Raw genomic sequence first — 17,435 nt, 5'->3', positions numbered from 1 at the left:
TGTACTGATTAATTATTAAATGATTACCATGCCAATTATGCCTCACATAATTGTCTATGTGCGTGTGTGTGACAAAGTTACTTAAAATCGACTTCGAGGACCACCCTAGCCTTCTCAGTACTCATTCAGAAAAGACCCATAAACACTGGCTTTTTTCTCTACCCTCTCATCTCAGGGGGTAAATGCCTTTCTTACTGTCATTCCAAGAAGTGCAAGGAATTCTAGTTGTGATGAGAAAGCTAGCATTTTAGATGCTTATGTCAATGTGGATAACGACATAGACTTCACTAAAGGACAGAAGGTGTCATACCTGAGTTGGACCACTTCCTCGCCTCGTAACCAGGTAAAACTTGGTGGAGGATATCCAGAAACACAGCACTCCAGGACAGCATCTTTTCCTTCAACGGCTACGACATTGGATGGTCTTTGCAGAAAATACAGCTGTCTATGTAGTCCTGGATCTATGGAAAGAAAACACAGGATCCCATATTTCATGAAAAACTGCAAAGGTAAATTATATAGCTTATATGAAGAGAACAAATCTGGCATGATAGCAGTGAAATTTGTATGTAAACTCCTAGAGGACTTTTTCCATTATAGATACTAGGATGAGATCATCAGAAGTGACTCATAATTCCTAAGCCACTCATTTTTAGTCACAGGTTTTGTTTGCTTGTCACCACTGAGGACCCAAACAACATGAACAACAAGCTTTCTAAATATTATCACCCAAAATATTTGACAAGTTCAGTTATTTGGTCACTAAAATATCCTCCAGCATCTTCAGCTTTGTGTGCTGTGTCTGTGAGTTGGTGTATAAGATAAACTAACATTCAAATTATGTTAAATAGCACACAGAACAGAGGATTCCAACATGGGTTTTGAAACCATATTTTCTTTCTTCATAAAGGCATTTGCACTTTGTATATCAGAAATTTGCTTGTAGGCTTTGTAGCAATCCGTCGGGCTACCTCTAAGCCTTTCCTTAATGTTTACAATTTAAAACTTTTCTAGAGAGTGAGCTTGTCCCTAGAGCTGAAACTCTGGGTGAATGAAATATTGTGTTTACTTCTATTTCATCTCCAAAATGTATTTGTGCCACCCATATAGCATTATTCACCCTTACTGACAGGTAATTGAAGCAGCGTCCATATAACCTAAGAACTTATTTGATACAAACTCCTTGTTTTATATCAGATAGAATAAGAAAAATAAAACTCTGAGTTCCACACTGAGGAAATCTTCCTTAGAGTATACAGTATACCTTTCCTCTACTATGTAAGCTCCATTCACAGTGGAGCTTGTACAGTAGCCAGACCCATCAAGATAGCCTTCCCTTAATATACCCTCTGACCTACTGACTAAATTTTCATGACTCATCGTCTATTTATTTAACATAAAATGCTCTTATTTGTTCATCCCCTTCAAAATCCACAGCATTCTAGGAATGTTTAATTAAGACTATTTTCAACTTGATGCATTAAGCAGGATCAGCCTATAATCTGTCATGCTGCAGAGTCAAAGTAAAATGTCCACACAAAGAAAATGAGGTAATGAAATCCTAAAATCTAGGATTGAGATAGAAAGAATATCACAAAGGAGAGGAGATATAATTGTTCCATAACAAAGGCTCTTGGTGCTTAAATAGGAAGTGGTATGAGAGAGAACAGCAGGATACATTTTAACACTATCTTTAATTTTCTTCATCTAGGACCAACTCCATACAGGTTTTCATAGGTAAGAAAGAACAGTAATGGATAGCTGAGAGTTAACTGGCATATAAAATACTCTCTGTGTGGAGAAATAAAACTCACACTTTCTTGTGATTTCCACATCTGTTTCTTGTTGTTCCAGCCACCTAAATAACTTCTCTTCACAATGAAAATATTGAAAGTATTTTCCAAATGTGTTATCCTTATGAAACCAACATTGTAGAAAACTGCCTCCAAACTTTTGAAAGTTGCTAGTCGTATGTTTTGGTTTTCCTTTTCAAATTTAAACAAATGTGTTTCTAAAGAGAGTATGGCTGGCAATTTTTTTTTTCTGAAATAGACAAGCTCTTATATACAATGTGCATTTACAAAGGGCTTGTCTCGACACAGAGGCTATTCATCCTGACACATTATGTTCACCATCTGCTACTCAGGAGGAATATTTTCATTACATATATTTCATAATGTTCTATCATATCATCTCCAGGAAACATCAAGTAAGTCTACTTAAGTTATTCTTCTAGATATATAACATTTACCTGGGACCACGCAGAGGTAAAATATTTGCCCATAGATGATTCAACATTTCAACTGAAACTATTATGCTAAAGTTTATCACAAAACAAAATCACACAAAATGGTTCGTTTTAAATTTCTCATTTACCAAAACTAGTAGAACGTTTCTACATATCAGATCATCAAGTTTCTTTCTCCTGTCATTCATTTTCTCTAATTATTGTCTTCCATTAGTATGATTCAAGTATTATAGTAAACCATATTGACATTCTATTGCTGACAAAAATTGGTAGTTTACAGTAAAGTTTTGACAAAGACTATGTCATATATCTACCATGGTATTCTATACATAAGTTTCACTCCCCTAAAAATCTCCTTAGCTCACTTATTCCTATGTTTTATAGTTATTATCTGTACTTTAAACCTCAAGCAACCATTGACCTTTTCACTACTTCTAGCATTCTCTTCCCAGAAGTCATATCACCACAAACAAAAGTATGCCTTATGCAGTAAATTTTTCTTTGGTAAAAAAGGTGAAAAATTTATATGGTTTAAAGAGAAACCAGAGTATATCTGGTTGTCACTGTATCTGATTTTGGTACCCTGGGTATTGTAATACACATTTATCTGAATTAGGGAAGGGAAGGGGAACAACAAAACGGTGAGACAAAGGACAAAGAGTGAACCAGTGCAACAGCATTGAACTGTACAACATGACAGGAGGTTTGTGGGGGAGAAAGTGGGAGAAAATAGAGGAACGAGGTGTCAAGTTTGATAAGAAATGTACTCACTACCTTACACAAGTAACTGCAATGCTCTGTACATCACCGTGACAATATAATTAAAAATAACTATAAAAATGAATAAGTAATAAATAAAATTTCCTCTTGGAACTTGCTTTGGGGAATACCAAAGATTCTGGAGGGGATTCCCTGTTCTTTACAAGATTTTATAAACCTTTGGATTTCTTCTCTCATTTCTTCAGTGATCCACTAGTCATTTAAGAATATGTTGTTCAGTTTTTATGTGTTTAAATAATTTCTGTGACTTTTGAGTTCCAATTCTAGATTTATTCTATTATGGTCTTATTGAATATGGGGAGTTATTTCATTTTTGAAATAATAGCTAAGGCTTGCTAACATGAGCCTTATGTCCTAAATCCTAAAATATGAACGATTTCCAAGAATGTTCCATGGGGTGCTGAGAAGAGTGTATGTATTGAAGCTCCTAGATAAGACACTCTGTTGATGTCCTTCAAAACTATTTGAACATTTAGTGTTTTTGTTCATTTTTTTTTCTGAATTATCCATATACAGTTAAGAGTGGGATATAGAAGTTGCTCAATATGATTTTTGTTGGGGGTCTATGTTGTTTAATTCTAATAATGTTCATTTAATAAAGTGATTACATAGAAATTTGCTGTCTACAAATATTTGAAGAATTATTATGTCCCCTTTTGTATTTTTATCTTATTAATATGAAGTGACCTTCCTGTCTCTTCTGCATATTTTTTTTTACTACAGGTCTATTTTGTCACTAGTACTTCGATTATGTTCATTTGATTTTTCTAACATATCAACCTAAATTAATGTTTGTTTTTATAGACAACAAACAAAATGGTTAAGTATTTTTGTCTACAATGGATGTTTATATCATGCTTTCTAATCAGCTCATCAATCTGAAGCTTTGGTGGGCAAATTGAGACCATTAACATTCAGTATTAATGTCAAAAGGTATTATAAATATTCCTGCCATTGTATTGTTTGTAGTGTTTGATTCTTTCCTATTTTCCATTTGTTTTTGTACTCATCTAGTGATACTTATTGTCTCCCTTATTTTTGCCTCTTCTGTGGGAAGGATGCCTTTGAGTATCTTGTGTAGTGCTGGTTGAGTGGTTATGAATTGCAATGATTTGTGTTTGTCTAGTAAAGTTTTATTTCTCTTCTGCTATGAATGATAACTTTGCTGGCAGGGTAATCTAAGTTGGCAGTTGTTTCCTGTCAGCCTCTAAATACATCAGGACATGTCTTCTTGGCTTTCAAGTTTGACAGAGTTCTACTGTTATTACTAGTTTCTTGCCTTTGTAGGTAACTTGGCGTTTCCTTAATATTGAGTTTCCAAGATTCACTATACATTTTGGATATGAGTTCTTGATCAGATATTTGCTGGAAAAAAAGATTATCCTTTCTGTTGCCTGAATGTTGGAGCCTTCATATAACTGTATTTGGTGAATATGTTCAGAGAACTATGTTTTATTTGATTAACATATTTTCATATATACATCCATATGTATACATACATCCATATAGATATATATTAATATAGGTATATAAATGAGTCAATATAACTATGGAGATATAAATATACCCTTTCTCTCTCTCTCTTCATACACACACACACACACACACACATGAATGTATTACCAAGACGACACTTTCTTGACTATTGTAACTGTATTTTAAGTACTTAAGACAGGTAGTATCCCTCCTCAGAATTTTAAGTCTTCCTCAGTTGTATGTTCACTGTTATGCATTTCTTTCCCTATAACTTTAGAATAGGTTGTTTCAAACCTACCTGAGAGTTTTTTAGCTTTACTTTAACATATCATTAGTCTTGATATCACTAGCTTTATGTCATCACAAAAGAATGTCCTGATATTACCTACATTCTTGATCAAATCATATATTCCAGGTTAGCCAAATTCTGATATGGCTCCTTTTGATTACAGAGGCATTGGAGTTGTCACTCTGAATATATGTATGGAAAAATGTTATCATTTTGACAAAGAAATACATTTCCATTTCCAAAAAGATGCTTCTCATGGTTCATTTAATAAATTCTAGTTTTAGGGAAAGTCTCTATTCTTTCCCCCCCGGGGGGAGGGAAAGAATAGAAATTTCCTTTAATGGTAAATAGTTCATAGGATACACACTGCCAAGGAAGATTAAAGAGGAATATGACTTATGTGAGGTTCCTGAAATCCAGCAGTGTCTATTTCCCTCTACTTCAAATGTCTAGCATGGCCCAGTGTCTTGCTTTAGTCTGGGATATGGGTGATTTTAATGGTGTACAGTTTAAGAACCAAAAAGTGGAGAGATCTCCAGCTCCAGCCTTTGCTCTCTGAGACTTCCGTGTTACTGTGGCCAATAAGACAATGACTAAGCCCATGGAGGAGAACTGAATTCCTCAGCCACAGCCTATTTCAACCCCAGATACCTGAATAAGGAAATCATGAACTTTCTACCTCAACCAAATACACACATGAAACAGAAAACTACTCAGAAAAAATGGTTAAGATTGTCCAGAATTATAAATGTTTATACAGTGTCACTATCTTAAGATATAGTGTTTTATGTTAACTTGTGATTCTGTATTAAAAAAATAAACCAATTCATCCCCATAATTTGAAGTTCCTAGTAATTGTGTGAGTTGTTACTTTACTTTGATTTTAGTTTCCATTTTGGTTCTACTAGAATGATTTTAACCATCTACAAATATAATACTCAAGTTGACATCTGCTTTATTTTTTCTCCTTCAAATGTGTATTTTAGAGATACTTTTAGGAAGTATACTTGTCTTAAAAATAGTTTGGAAAAAATATGGCTGTCAAGCTTAACATAGTATGATAGATTCACAGGTAGCTTTTATTTTTGTCTCTGAGTTTTTAGTGCATTTCCTAAATGTTTTAAAAATATATGTAATATATTTAGAGTGAAGTGCTATTTTAACCTCTAGTGTTGCAAAGTGTATAGAAGTTATACAAAAACAAACAAATCACAAAGGTTAATGACTAAAACTCAACGGAAATATTTAAGACCAAACAAAAGTTCCAAATCTAGGCTCCCTAAGAGTATAAACTAGAAAGCTTTAAGAGTTCTGAATTTGAAATTCTTAGATGTGGTTCTTGTTAACTAAATTGGTTTTCATTGAACTATGACAAAATTAGTAATTACTTGTAAAAGTCATTTGTATTCTAGCTATATAGGCACTCACATATTCATATCCAAAAATAATTATTCCACCAACAGAACATGAAGAATTTTTCAAGTGAATTAAAGAACATGGTTCATTACCAAAAGAGTAATGGAATACATGTTTTTAATGTCCTGCCTCACCATATACTGGGTGTCAGGTATACACATGGAATTTTGTTTTTGTTCCTTAAACTATATCTCTATAAATTCATGTGCATATACTATATATTTTTATGTATGAATAACATACTTTAAGATAAAGCTACGACAATACAAATGTTCATCCTAGAAAACATATTCAATAACTGCTTTACAATAAAAGTTGGAAAAGCCAAGAACTGGTGGCTCACGCCTATAATCCTAGCTACTCAGGAAGCTGAGATTTGAGGATTGTGGTTAAAAGCCAGCCCAGGCAGGAAAGTGTGTGAGACTCTTATCTCCAATAAAGCACAAGAAAACCAGAAGTGGTGCTCTGGCCCAAGTGGTAGAGTGCTAGCCTTGAGCTGAAGAGCTTAGGGACAGCGCCCAGGCGCAGAGTTCCAGCCCCATAACCCCCATCCTCCACATTCACATACATATATACAGACACAGACAAACAGATTTGTCAAATTTTTATATTAAAATTTCAAAGCAGCCTCTTTACTGTGTTGTTCATAAAAATGAATGCAGAAAGTCATACTACTGTTTTCCTAATTGATTGCAATCAATCATGATTAGTTTGGATCCCAACCTAGTTCAAGCTTTTCCTGTTGGAGAAAATGAAAAGTAAGCCTGATGCTTATGATACTGTCACCCTGTCATCAGAACTCGAGAACAGATAAAGAAAGAAAGAAAAGACGGTCAATACAGGGATATATTTTCTAGACAGGAAAGATATAAAATATAGGCCCATCATGTGACAATTTCATACCTACGTCTATTTCTCCCACTCGTTTTTCTTCTGGTTTAACATGTTTTAAATGGAAATTTTGACCTATTTTATATGATATGAGTTAGAAATAACTGATCTATTGTGATCTTTTTCAAAAACAAATAACAATATTAATATATCAATGTCAAAATGGTAGATATTACTGAGGATCCCAAAACACTTCTATGTATTTAGATAATACAAATATTTTCTAAACTAAATTTTAAAATGTGCTTACTAATTGTAGTTTGTTGATAATAGTATGTCAGAAATCAATGTATTTTGAAGAACCAAAATGTTAGTGCAAATAGTGGTTGCTCTTTACATTCTTATAAATTATTTCAATGAGTGGTTTAATAGAAATAACTTGGTGGTTAGAATACTTTCTGCATTCAGAATTATTCTCATATACTTGGCTTAATTAAACAAACCAATATTAAATAGATACACAGCTGGAAGTTATATTTTGATTGGCTTTCAGATCACTCCCTCAAATATTAATAAGCACTTTCCTGAAAGTTAGTCATCATATGAAATCTGACCTTGTATCCCTCAACATTCTGTGGTATGCATTACAAATCCATTGGTGGATCTGATACACTGAATGAATCTTCTCTCCATGCATGATTTTGTCACACCAATCAATAGTCATTTAGAATAGTACACTTTATTGAACAAGTCTTATAAATGTTGACTCTAGAGTATCAAAAACTTATCATATGTTTCTACCACCAATCCTATCAGAAATGACTTTTAGTGTTGGGAAACTCTCATGCTCCCAGTGATCAATGCAAGCTTTTCAATTTTTACTTTTAGCTTAAAAGCTTAAATTTCATCCTTGGCAACAAGCATTTTCCCCCTAATATTTCTGATTTCATTGTTCTTTTTTTTTTTCAGAAAATATCTAGCAAGCTCCCAAGTCTGAAAAGCTATAGTATTCCTGTTGATTGTCCTTTCAGGCATAAATAATGTGCCATAAAATGGAGAAAATGTAGCTAGTTCAGTTTGAAATTCAAATGTTTTTAGTAGTGCCTACAAGGAAAAACTCATTTTTATTTCCTTCATTTACGTTTCCTATTTTGGCACACCGATTATTTTTAAAGGTATAAAGCTAAGGATCACTATTTAATAGAGTTACCATTTCCTACTACTTTTTCAAGGTCATTTGTAAGTTAATATGGTGAAATATATAATATCATTAGTACAAAAATGAACTTAAAGATTTCCTTGCAAGGAATACAAAGCTCCATGGACTAAATTTTGAGAAATGATGTGATCACTATTTCAATGAGTTAGGTAATTCTGAGACAACCAAGAAGCCTATTTCTTTTGCATAATTTTATTTCTTCTTTCATTCCCTTACCCTCTTCGTTCCTGTCTACTCTTCTTATTGTTATTATTGTTTTCACTTGGGAAAGTGGTACAAAACCCAAATGTGTCCAATGATTAATTTTTTTTTTGGTTGGTCGTGGGGTTTTAACTCTGGGCCTGGGCACTGTCCCTGAGCTCTCCAGCTCAAGGCTGGCACTCTATCACTAGAGCCACAGTGCCACTTCCAGTTTCCTGGTGGTTAATTGGAGATAAGAGTCTCACAGACTCTCCTGCTGGGGCTGGCTTTGAATCATGATTTGAGGATTACAGGCATGAGCCACTAGTGGCCAGCTCCCAATGATTATCTTTTAAAAAGAGTTTAAAAAATAAAGGCATTGGAAACATTAAACCAAATAGAATGGCACATTTACTTCTGCATAACATATCCCAAAGCAAAGACTCAAGTCATCACCATAGGTCATGTCCCTAAAGAAGTATCAGACAGGTATATGAATAAAAGTGAGGAGATCAATTGGATAAGTGCCCAGGAGTGGGACTGCTCCTGGGAAGCTCTATGTTTCATCTTTTGAGAAACCTCAATACTGCTTTCCAAAGTGGCTGAACAAGTTTACATTCCCACCAAAAGTGTAGAAGTGTTCTTTTTTGGTCACATCACTGCCAGTTACTTTTCTCAATAATGGCCCTTCTAACTGGGGTGAGGTGGAATCTCAATGTTGCTTGGATTTGTACTTCTTTTATGGCCATTCATACTACTTCTGTGAAGTTTCTCTCTAAGTCTTTAGCCTATTTATTAAATTGGGTTGTTTTTTCTTTGAAGATTTGTTTATGGGGGGTTTAAGCCACCAGCACAACCATTTTCATTCCAGCATTGCTTACCACAGCCAAGATATGGAATCAACCCAGATGCACCTCAGCAGACAAATGTATCAAGAAAATGTGGTATATATACACAATGGAATTCTATGCTATCATCAGAAAGAATGGCATTGCCCATTCATAAGGGAATGGAAAGACTTGGAAAAAAATATATTAAGCGAAGTAAGCCAGACTCAAAGAAACAGAAATTGCATCATTTCCCTCATTTGTAATCATTGTGCCCTTAAATCTACAAATAAACCCAATGGATAGTAAAAAAAAAATACACTTGGACACAATAAATTAAAAAGGCTCTAGACATTCACACATTGAGACCAAAGGAGGATGTTCTTAGCAGAGGATCACAAGGGTTCAATAGCTATGTGCTTGTGATCATAAAAAACTGATGCTTAATGAAGAACTCCAACAAACAGATACAAGAGGATTTTTTTAATTTTACTTTTTGTGTTTTTTTTCTGTCTTTTTTTCCCCCCAATTGTGTCACTGTTTTTTTTTTTTTTTATTTCTGTAACCTTTTTCTTGTATGTCAGTTTATCTGATTTGGGAAGGGCAAGGAAAAGCACAGAAATGTTGGGACAAAGAGTGAACTATTTCATCAGTGTTACTCAGTAGACACTATGTTGGAAATGAAATATACAGCTAGGGAGAGAAAAGGGTGGGGTGGGGAAATCCTGGGAGAAAATGAGGGAGAGGGTAACACTGTTCAAAAACAAATACACCCAACATCTGACTTATGAACCCTTCTGTGCATCACCTTCATAGTAAAAATTTAAAAAGAAATTAAGGACAATGTTTTCTGTTTTGAAGATATTTTCCAAAACAAATGTTTTTTTTCTTGTGGTAGTGGAAACCTATCCAAGGGCTTCACTTATGTTACTCAAGAATTCTACCATTGAACCATATCCTGAGCCTACAGCACAGACTCTTGTGAGCCATGGTCAATCTGTGAAGCCAGGTGGGACCTGGGCTGACCTCTGCATTAATAGATTTTCTCCAGTGACTCAGAAGTCCATAGGAGTTCTGCTCTCATGACAGATGACTAGATGGCTATACTGATAATTCAACATGAGACATTATGTAGAATCATATGAAACTCTTTTTTATAATTGCCTTCAGACACTGTGTTCCATCACCACTATCCCAGATAAACTGGAATGGATGCATCCTGTGATTGAAATGAATTTACTTTTAATGGGTCATTATTCCAAGACTATGATTCAGTAACCACAATGTTAAAGTTGCAATGCTGAATCTGAAGAGTATCTGAAGCATAGAGAAATTAAACTATGGACTGTTGACTTCTGTGTCAACAGAAAAATGTACAAATTTTCAAAGCTTAATGATTGTCATCCTCAACATAGTTGCTTTTAATTTCGTTTCTCCTTTCTTTCTGAATGCAAAACCTTTTTCTGTCATTGTATACTCCTGGGTGCTTCTTTTAAATTTAAATTCCTGTCTTCATGGAATTTCAAATATATTTCCAATTGAAAATGAAAGCTAGAAGCTACAGTGGGACATTCTCTTTGGTTTCTTCCCAGGAATAATGATGGTACATTTAACTTCACATGGCTACTTTCCTCCGTGTGCACCCTTAATTTCAAGTTAACCTCATATCCATTTTCTGGCAGCTCAGCCAACTTCCCTTTAGTTCTGTCTCAGCGGGGACTAGGTATCTTCAGCTATGTGAGATAATATATGCTCTAAGTAAAGAACTCAATGACATACCTCCTCTAACTTTGCGCTTAGTATCATTTTTATTGAAACCTAACCTAATCCAGGCTGATCAAAGGAATCAATTCATTTCATAAAAAAATGAAAAACTCCATTGGGCTGTAAACCAAGGAGGTTTGAGGAGGAAGGGAGTCATTTCTTGGGAGCTATTTTTTCATCACTCTGTGATTCTATTATTTTCCTTCCTCTTTATACCAATTCAGTACTAAAAATGACATCTCCTCTCTGTAAATAGTCTGACATCTGTTCATATTTCCTCTTTCTTTAAACATGTGCAGACGCGTACACACACACACACATACACACACACACACACAAGCACACACACATTGCTATTTGTAGTTAGAATCTGGAGGAAGAAGGGGAATATCTATTCCTATCACTGCCATATGGTTCTTTTCCTTCCGTCTCACAGGCAAATTTTGGTCTAATAGTATAATTTTGTAACAAGTCTGAGGGAAGTGATCTTTATTTTCAGAATAATTTTTAATAAAAGCATAGCTGACAGAATTCTAGAAAACAAATGTCATTATGAAGTGTCAATTTAGTTTATGGAATCAAAAATTATACCTGTATATATATCCATAAGAAAGCACTTAAAACTTTCTAGAAGATGAATAAAGTTTTTTTATTTAAGCATTTATATTTGATAACTAACTCAAACTATGTCTATATTATCTATTTAATCAAAATGGAATCAAAAAAGTTGTGCAAGAACTAAAGAAAACATATGACTATTTTGCATCCCAGGAAAAGAAGATCAACAGAGATACCTTCTATGGAGGATATTGCTAAGTATATTGTTTTTTGTTTGACCTTTGGGATACAATAACTTTCTCAGAAAATGGAGATAACACAATCAGTATGTAACACTACTCAATGTTAAAGGTGAAAGCAACACAAATCAATGAATTTAGTGATAGAAAAAGCCTGGCAACACTGGGATCATAGATATGACATGGAGCACAACAGGTTCTCGGTGTTTTGGTATTCAACCAGGAATTCTGACCTTGGTCCATATGCCCCCAGATAGCATGAAAAGACAATTAATTACTTTTTAACAGATTAATATCAAACACCAATGATATATTTATCCATAAAAATCTTTTTAAATATTATTACTGATAGGTTTTATGTATCATAACTATGAATATATGTACCCATGATAATTTGCTAATGTATTAGATTTTGTTGCATCTAAATGGAAGTTGGTGAAACTCCAAGTGTAAGAATGATTAACTTTGTTATATTATAGGTATTGGTTGTAAGATCTGACCTACCATAATTAATTCCAATAGGACATAATTGTCAATTAACTCTTGAAATCTTCCTAGCCTTTATTCCCAAAGAAAACAGACTAAAGGTTAATCTGCCAAAGAGAAGGACATAATGATATAAGCCTAAGTCTCTTGCATATTGCAAAATGTAGCCTGTCTTTTTTGTTTTGGTGACTTTTTTGTGACAATATAAATCATCCTATATCAATTTTTAATTAGTGTAAAATTAAGATATCCCATGTTTTGAGAAATTAGATTTTTAATTAAGTAAGTGTTCAAAGACTTTAAAATTCCATATATCAGGTTATGTGAACAATGCATCTTGCTCAATTGGTTACTGATCATGAATTAATGTACTATTGTATCCTTTTGTGATCTTTTCTGTGATCACTAGGATTTCTCTGGAAAATTGGAACTCTTAAACACTAGGATTAAAAACTTGCCATGAGAGCTGGGAAGTGGTAGAGCGTTTGCCTTGCATGCCTGAGGCCCTGGGTTCGATTCCTTAGCACCACATAAGCAAAAAGAAAAAAGCCAGAAGTGGCGCTGTGGCTCAAGTGGTAGAGCACTAGCCTTGAGCTGAAGAGCTGAGGGACAACGCCCAGGCCCAGAGTTCAAGCCCCACGACTGGACCCAAAAAAAACAAAAAAACAAAATAAATAAATAAATAAAACCTGCCATGCTCCTGGATTGGAAGGATCAACATCGTGAAAATGGCAATATTCCCAAAAGTTATCTACAAGTTCAATGCGATACCTATCAATACTCCAACCTCATTCCTCAAGGAAATAGAAGAGGCAATCCAAAAATTCATATGGAATAATAAAAGACCCTGAATAGCAAAAATGATCCTCAACAGAAAGAACACTGCTGGAGGAATATCAATACCAAATTTCAAACTCTACTACAAAGCCATAGTAATCAAAACAGCTTGCCATTGACACAAGAACAGACCTCAGGACCAATGGAATAGAATTGAAAACCCAGAAATGAACCTACAGACCTATAGCCATCTGATCTTTGATAAGGGAGCTAAAAAAATAGAATGGAAGAAAGACAGCCTCTTCAGTAAATGGTGCTGGCAAAATTGGTTAACTACTTGTAGAAAACTAAAGCTAGATCCTTATATATCACCCTGCACCAGAATCAACTCCAAATGGATCAAAGACCTCAGAGTCAAAGCAGACTGAAAACATTACAGGATGGAATAGAAGAAACCCTAGGTCTCCTTGGCACAGGCCGAAATTTTCTTAATAGAGACCCAGAAACACAAGTGGAAGAAAGGTTGGACAAATGGGATTGCATGAAATTGCAGAGCTTCTGCATGGCAAAGGACATAGATAGAAAGATTAATAGAAAGCCCACAGACTGGGAGAAGATCTTCACTAGCCACACAACGGGCAAGGGTCTTATATCTAAAATATACCTGGAACTCAAAACATTAAATCCCCCAACAACAAATCCTCAAAGAAATAACTGTCCAATAAATAAGTGGGCTAAAGACTTAAAAAGAAACTTCTCTGAAGAGGAAAGAAGGATGGCCAATACACACATGAAGAAATGCTCAACCTCTCTAGCCATAAAAGAAATGCAAATCAAAACAACATTGAGATACTACCCCAGTTAGAATGGCTATAATCAAGAACTCTAATAACAACAGATGCTTGAGGGGATGTGGACAGAAGGGAACTTTACTGCACTGTTGGTGGGAGTGTAAACTTGTTCAACCACTTTGGAAAGTAGTATGGAGATTCTCAAAATACTCCACATAGAGCTCTCCTATGACCCAGCAATCCCACTTTTGGGCATTTACCCAAATTATCACAAACAAGACCATACTAAAGCTACTAGCACAACTATGTTTACTGCAGCATTATTTAGTATAGCTAAGATATGGAACCAACCCAGATGCCCCTCAGTAGATGAATGGATCAAGAAAATGTGGTATATATACACAATGGAATTCTATGCCTCCATCAGAAAGAATGGCATTGCCCCATTTGTTAGGAAATGGAAAGACTTGGAAAAAATTATATTAAGTGAAGAAAGCCAGGCCCAAAGAAACATATTTATAGCATATATTTCTAACATATTTATAAGATGATTTATTTGTTGCTTTGTGTGTCCCTCCCCCACAGTATAACCCCAGCTTTCACTGTATTTGATGCTGGTATAATTTGTGAAGGGGAAAGGAAAAAACAAACAATTTAAATAGGGATACATGTGGATCCATTGCAACAATGAGATGTACAAGTCATTATGTCGAAAAATGAACTTTACAACTCTGGCAGGGAGGGGCGGGGAGATGGGAAGGGATGGGAAGGGGAAACAAAGGAGGAGACAACAATGCTTGATAAGAAATGTACTCATTATCTTGCTCATGTAATTGTAACCCCTCTGTACAGTACTTTCACATTTAAAAAAAGGAATGAATGTGGAGGTAAATAGGAAGTAAAATTATTGGTCATGAAAATATTCAAAAATATTCAGAAAGGCTGAACTAGTCTCATTTATTTATCATATTACTCCTGTGCAAAAACCAGTATTCCTTGAACTATACATTACTGCAGGAAAAATAGGATTGAAGTACAGTAAGGATGGAAACCATGTAGCAGCGGGTATCTATAGAGGAAACACTTGCAGCAAATCTTGTCTTCTCTTAGGTACAAAAAAGAAAAGAAAATGCAGAAACAGGGTAGATTATGGTCAAGTAACTACCAGTGCACAAATGTATAATTGTATAATCAAGATTATCAAGTTTTTCACAGGGAAATAATCTTGACATGACAATAAACTCTTTGAGATTGGAAGAGTCTCTAAAATCCCCAAATAACTACACTATTTACCCAGGATTTCAATATTTCCAATAATATAGTTTGTTGATAAAACACCCAACCACAGTACAGAATGTCTTTATTTTGCAGTATAATTAAAGTATTAAATTGAATTTAACTTAAGTATTATAACTTGCAGGTGATGAAATCAAGCTTTTTACTTAGTCTCTTGTCTGGGCCTGTGAACCTGACTGCTTATCACAGTGGCATATTGGAAATATGAAATGCACATTAATTCTTTCATAATAACTCATCATGAACAAGATCCATGAAAGCAGATGTGGTAGTCCAATTGAATACATTTCCATGCAATCTTCAAAATCATATCTAGGAAGCTTAGATACCACATGGTTTTAAATATAATATGATCATATTTTTCATCCTTTTCTAAGGGAATGTACAAAAGGAATAGAAAAAATAATTTTATCCAGTTTAAAATTATGAAAGTTTGGGCTGAGTAGGTGGCTCAGTGGGAGAGTGCTTGCCTTGCATGCATAAGGCCCTGGGTTTGCTTCCTCAGCACCACATAAGCAGGAAAAAAAAAACCTGAAGTGGCACTGTGTGTCAAGTGGTAGAGTGCTAGCCTTGATCTGAAGAGCTGAGGGACAGTGCCCAGGCCCAGAGGGCCCACAACCGGCAATATATATATATATATGAAAGGTTAAGAACTTCTTGTTTCTAGTTGATACAAAAATGTACATAAAGCTAGTATTTTAAAAAAGAAACTGTGACCAGACACCAGAGGCTTACTCCTTCAATCTTAACTGTTCAGGAGGCTGAGGTCTCAGGATCATGGTTCAAAGACAGCTGGGGCAGGACAATCTGTGAGACTCCTATCTCCAATTAGCCACCAAAAGCTGGAAATGGAGATGTGTTTCAAAGAGTGCTAGCCTTGAACATAAAAGCTAAGAGACAGCACCAGACTGAGTTCAAGCCCCATACTGACATACAGAGACACACAGACAGAGACAGACAGATAGAGACAGACAGACACAGACACAGACACAGACACAGACACACAGACACACAGACACACACACACACACACACACACACACACACACACACACACTCAATCTGACCTAGAGATGATTCTTCCAGTACATTAAAGATAAGAAGTAAGGGACAACATTTTATGCAACACATAAACCTGACATTCTTGTTCTTTACTTTTTTGTTTCTGACTTTCTGGGAATACACTTATGTCAGGATATCCACTGAATATCTTTGGAGGACTTCCATCCATCAATAAAGATAATATAAACCAGTCTACATTCCTAGACAATAAATTCAAGGCTCTCCACATAGGGAGATCAACTTCTCATTCCACTTTCACTATCATCTGGGACTGTCCTACAGACAGTTCTCCCCTCACAATTTAGAAAATTAATCATGTTTCAGGAAGCTCAGATTTTCTTCCAAGAATTGTCTTACTCCTATTCTGTGCTGATTTGAAACTAAAGTATTTTACTTTAATTTACCCCTCACTGACTTATACTAATGAGATGGTCACATGAATGAATGCCCAAATTGCCAATAAATTTAGTAGGCAAATTATGTGTCATCTTCATTATTCCTTTCAGATCATTACTTTGTATGCATTATAGAAAGACTGTCAGAGCATTACAAGCATAACCCAGGTCATTGTACTGTGCTATGTAGTATTTGTAGAGGCTGCCTTTATTTGTTTGTTTGTTTGTATTTTATAAGCAACTGAATCTATCCATACCACTTTCCCAACAACTGGTGCTCCCATCGTATCTTTCTGCCATATTCAAATAATTATGACAATATTTCAAGCCTTTTCCTATCATTATACCTATCATAGTGATTTGTGATCAGTGGTCTTTTATGTCACTATTTGAAATATTTTGGTGACATAAGATGGTAAAATTAATTGATAAATGTTGCGAGCTCTGCTGGCTCTTTACAACTAGCCATTGCCCACTCCTTCCTCCCTTCACTGCTCTCTATTGGCCGAGAAACAGTATCTAAAGTAGGCCAATAGCCTCCACCAGACAAAAATCTCTAAGCATTCAAGTTAAAGGAAGACTTTCACACTATTCATTTTAAACCTAAAGCTAGAAATGATTATTCTTAGTGCGGAAAGTGTGTCAAAAGCTAAGATAGACTGAAAGTGCAAACTCCAAACAGTCAAGTTGTGGATGCAAAAGGGAAGTTCTCTAAGGAAATTAAAAACATTACTCTAGTGAACACACACATGATTACATAGTTTAAAAAAATAGCCTTTCTGCTATTAGGTAGAAATTTTA

General features: G+C 35.0%; 1 protein-coding gene across 1 annotated transcript in view; it reads right to left on the bottom strand.

Moving 5' to 3' along the window:
• Dcc (DCC netrin 1 receptor) overlaps positions 1-17,435 on the bottom strand; it is a 992,977-nt gene that overhangs the window by 492,711 nt on the left and 482,831 nt on the right. The window contains exon 4 of the mRNA XM_042675181.1: positions 311-461. Within this exon, the coding sequence (XP_042531115.1) occupies positions 311-461 (151 nt within the window). The remainder of the gene's footprint in view (positions 1-310; positions 462-17,435) is intronic.

This window comes from Dipodomys spectabilis, unplaced genomic scaffold, assembly GCF_019054845.1.
Source record: "Dipodomys spectabilis isolate Male_0828 unplaced genomic scaffold, ASM1905484v1 ptg000024l, whole genome shotgun sequence".
Classification (NCBI taxonomy): domain Eukaryota; kingdom Metazoa; phylum Chordata; class Mammalia; order Rodentia; family Heteromyidae; genus Dipodomys; species Dipodomys spectabilis.
Note: the sequence above shows the minus strand (reverse complement) of the source record. Positions and strands in the feature narration are given on the sequence as shown.